The 4355-nt window shown below is 42.8% G+C and overlaps 2 protein-coding genes across 2 annotated transcripts in view; both read right to left on the reverse strand.

Moving 5' to 3' along the window:
* The window catches only part of LOC119318808 (putative serpin-Z12), a 74822-nt gene that overhangs the window by 1379 nt on the left and 69088 nt on the right, over nt 1-4355 (reverse strand). The window lies entirely within an intron of this gene.
* On the reverse strand, nt 657-1193 carry LOC119318809 (trigger factor-like). The gene is made up of 2 exons (XM_037593389.1): nt 1089-1193; nt 657-1010 (listed from the first exon to the last, which is right to left on the reverse strand). The coding sequence occupies exons 1-2, from the start codon at nt 1152-1154 to the stop codon at nt 765-767; spliced, it is 312 nt and encodes a 103-aa protein (XP_037449286.1). The 5' UTR covers nt 1155-1193; the 3' UTR covers nt 657-764.

The raw sequence follows: 4355 nt of genomic DNA on the forward strand, positions 1-4355 counted from the left end.
AGCATAGGCATTCAAATACCGGTAGAATAAAAATCTGACAAAAAATATCAGCTTTTTTATTCTATCTTCAGTTACCTCAAGTTTAGTTTGTTACCGTTGAGTTCCTTTTTTTTTTGAGAGAGAGAGAGAGAGAGTCATTATGTCTGAACCTTGTTACACAAATCACCATCACTCAAGGTGTTCTAACACAAGACATGTGTTTTCCCAAAAAAAACACAGGACAGGTAATTATGCCCTTGCAATCTTTAGAGAAAAGATATTAGAGGGAGGTGAGTGTCTTCAGTTTTTTCGTCCGTTATCAAAATAACCCTCGAAATTAATATTATTTACCCCTGTTGCCACCGATAATAAAAAATGGTTCGCCTTTTTTCGTTGTCGGGCTCATTGCTCCTTAATTTCAGCCTCGGGCCGCGACCCCCTCGCGTCGTTGACCGATTTCAATACTAATACAACTCGGAGCAGAGCAAAGGGAGATTGAATTGAATTAATGGAACTATGTGCGATAGTGAGAACCATCGCTCACAATTTTAGCATATGGATTGTGTGAGATCTAGAGATACCTGAAGATATAAGATCGACGAAACTTAGAGCCAGAAGAGTAAATGTGCCATATGCACATACCAAGAAGGTAAACAAAAATATAAACGACTCTGGATAACCATTAATAAGACTCCATTAATTACATCAACTAATAGCTAGGGAGGAAAGTATCAACATATATGGAGTATATATATAAGCAAACTCAACAACAAAGATATACTAGTCTACTCCTTCTTCTTCTTGGATGCCACTTTTGCGCCATTGTATTGGCGAGGATACTTCTTGCCGCTTACTGTCGGCTTCTTGTGGCCGCCGTCGTCATTATCACTGTCATCAAAGTCGTCATCGTCGCCATCACTGTCATCGACATCCTCGTCGTCGTCCTCCTCCTCCTCCTCATCTTCTTCATGGTTCTCCGAGTGCTCCTCCTCCGTGTCGGTCTCTGATGGCTCCTTTGGCCCTTCCATGAACTCAATATATTCGAAGTCGTCAGAGCTGTAGAGGCTAGAGGGTGGTGTGGATTGCGGTCCCAATGAATTCTCACTTACATCAGGACTGCAGATGTCGTCGTCACTCGAGGAGTACTGGTTCCATGGCCCTTTCCAGGAGGCCATGGCTGCGATGGGAGAGATTGCAAGAGAGAGTGTGTGAGAGCGCGGGGATGAAGAAGGAATGCCAATTGAATCGATGATTAGCATATTATATAGGCGCATTAGAGGGTGGTCAGAATTTGGATATAAATAACTACATTTAGTACCACCGACTATGCACACGGTTTTGCATATTCACACGTGTGTTAATCTAGGAATGGGGCGGTTTTAATTGGGAATTTTAGTGTTGGTTGTTGATTGGTTTCCTTTGGTTGGGCTATAATGGGCAGAAAAGGCTAACTGGGCTGGGGCGGTGTGGGTGTAGCAGAGAACGAGTTGGATTGAGTTGGTGCGGGTTGAGGATGAATGAGAAAATTGGGTTAGACGACACCATGGGTTCAACCCGTGAGTGCACCCGCTCAACCTAGCCACACACTCCTCTTCCCGTTCCCCGACGCTCTCTAGTGTTCCATGGCCACAACCCTGATATGTCCATTTTGCATCATGCTTTTTATATCGATATTTATTGCATTATGGGCTGTTATTACACATTATGTCACAATACTTATGCCTATTCTCTCTTATTTTACAAGATTTACATGAAGAGGGGGAATGCCGGCAGCTGAAATTCTGGGCTGGAAAAGGAGCAGATATTAGAGACATATTCTGCACATCTCCAAAAGTCCTGAAACTCCACAGGAATTATTTTCAGAATATATAAAAAATATTGAGCGAAAGAAGTACCTGAGGAGGGCCACCCACCGTCCACGAGGGTGGGGGCACACCCTACCCCCTGGGCGCGCCCCCTGCCTCGTGGCCCGACTGGTGGCCCTCTGATGCCCATCTTTGGCTATATGGAGTCTTTCATTGAGAAAAAAAATCATAAGCAAGCTTACGGGACGAAACTCCGCCACCACGAGGCGGAACCTTGGCGGAACCAATCTAGGGCTCTGGCGGAGCTGTTCTGCCGGGGAAACTTCCCTCCGGGAGGGGGAAATCATCACCAACGATCCTCTCATCGGGAGGGGGTCAATCTCCATCAACATCTTCACCAGCACCATCTCATCTCAAACCCTAGTTCATCTCTTGTATCCAATCTTTGTATTCAAACCTCAGATTGGTACCTGTGGGTTGCTAGTAGTGTTGATTACTCCTTGTAGTTGATGCTAGTTGGTTTACTTGGTGGAAGATCATATGTTCAGATCCATTATGCATATTAATACCCCTCTGATTATGAACATGAATATGCTTTGTGAGTAGTTACGTTTGTTCCTGAGGACATGGGAGAAGTCTTGCTATAAGTAGTCATGTGAATTTGGTATTCGTTCGATATTTTGATGAGATGTATGTTGTCATCCCTCTAGTGGTGTTATGTGAATGTAGAGTACATGACACTTCACCATTATTTGGGCATAGAGAGAGGCATTGGGAAGTAATAAGTAGATGATGGGTTGCTAGAGTGACAGAAGTTTAAACCCTGGTTTATGTGTTGTTTCGTAAGGGGCTGATTTGGATCCATATGTTTCATGCTATGGTTAGGTTTACCTTAATACTTCTGTTGTAGTTGCGGATGCTTGCAATAGGGGTTAATCATAAGTGGGATGCTTGTCCAAGTAAGGGCAGTACCCAAGCACCGGTCCACCCACATATCGAATTATCAAAGTACCGAACACGAATCATATGAACGTGATGAAAACTAGCTTAACAATAATTTCCATGTGTCCTCGGGAGCGCTTTACTTTATATAAGAGTTTGTCCAGGCTTGTCCTTTGCTACAAAAGGATTGGGCCATCTTGCTGCACCTTATTTACTTCTACTATTTGTCACTCGTTACCAATTACCTTATTACAAAACTATCTTTTACCGATAATTTCAGTGCTTGCAGAAAATACCTTGCTGAAAACCATTTATCATTTCCTTCCGCTCCTCACTGGGTTCGACACTCTTACTTATCGAAAAGGCTACAATAATCCCCTACACGTGTGGGTCATCAAGACTCTTTTTTGGCGCCGTTGCCGGGGAGTGAAGCGCCTTTGGTAGGTGGAATTTGGTAAGGAAAAATTTATATAGTGTGCTGAAATTTACTGTCACTTGTTACTATGGAACATAATCCTTTGAGGGGCTTGTTCGGGGTATCTTCACCCCGACCAGTAGAGCAAAGAGTTGGTCCTCAACCTACTAAACTACTGAAAATGTTTACTTTGAAATTTCTTCGGGTATGATAGAGAAACCGCTAGCTAATCCTTTCACAGGTGATGGAACATTACATCCCAACTTGCACCTAATCTATGTGGATGAAGTTTGTGGATTATTTAAGCTTGTAGGTATGCCCGAGGATGTTATCGAGAAGAAGGTATTCCCTTTATCTTTTAAGGGAGATGCATTGACATGGTTGAGGCTATGTGATGATATTGGATCATGGAACTACCAATGATTGAAATTGTAATTTCATCAGAAGTTTTATCCTATGCATCTTGTTCATCGTGATCGTAATTATATATATAATTTTTGGCCTCGCGAAGAAGAAAGCATCGCTCAAGCTTGGAGGAGGCTTAAGTCAATGTTATATTCATGCCCCAATCATGAGCTCTAAAAAATGATTATTTAAAAATTTTATGCTCGGCTTTCTCTCAGTAATCGCTCCATGCTCGATACTTCTTGTACTGGATTTTTTACGATGAAGACTATTGAATTCAAATGAGATTTATTGGAAAGAATTAAACGCAACTCTGAAGATTGGGACCTCGACAAAGATAAGGAGTCAGGTATAACACCTAAGTTTGATTGTGTTAAATCTTTTATGGATACCGATGCTTTTCGTGAATTTAGCACTAAATATGGACTTGACTCTGAGATAGTAGCTTCTTTCTGTGAATCCTTTGCTACTCATGTTGATCTCCCTAAGGAGAAGTGGTTTAAATATAATCCTCACATTCACTAGTAGAAAACAGGGCTTTCGTTCGGCCAGAAAAGAGCATTAATCCCGGTTGCGTTACGAACCGGGACTAATGTGAGCATTAGTCCCGGTTCGAGCGGCGAGGGGACCGTACAGGCATTACTCCCGGTTCAAATGGGACGTTTAGTCCCGGTTGGTACCACGAACCGGTACTAAAGGTTGCGATGCCCATTAGTACCGGTTCGTGCCACGAACCGGTACTAATGGGGTTGAGACCTTTATTACCGGTTCATGCCATGAACCGGTACTAATGGTGCAATTTTCAAATC

This window comes from Triticum dicoccoides, chromosome 6A (assembly GCF_002162155.2).
Source record: "Triticum dicoccoides isolate Atlit2015 ecotype Zavitan chromosome 6A, WEW_v2.0, whole genome shotgun sequence".
Lineage (NCBI taxonomy): Eukaryota > Viridiplantae > Streptophyta > Magnoliopsida > Poales > Poaceae > Triticum > Triticum dicoccoides.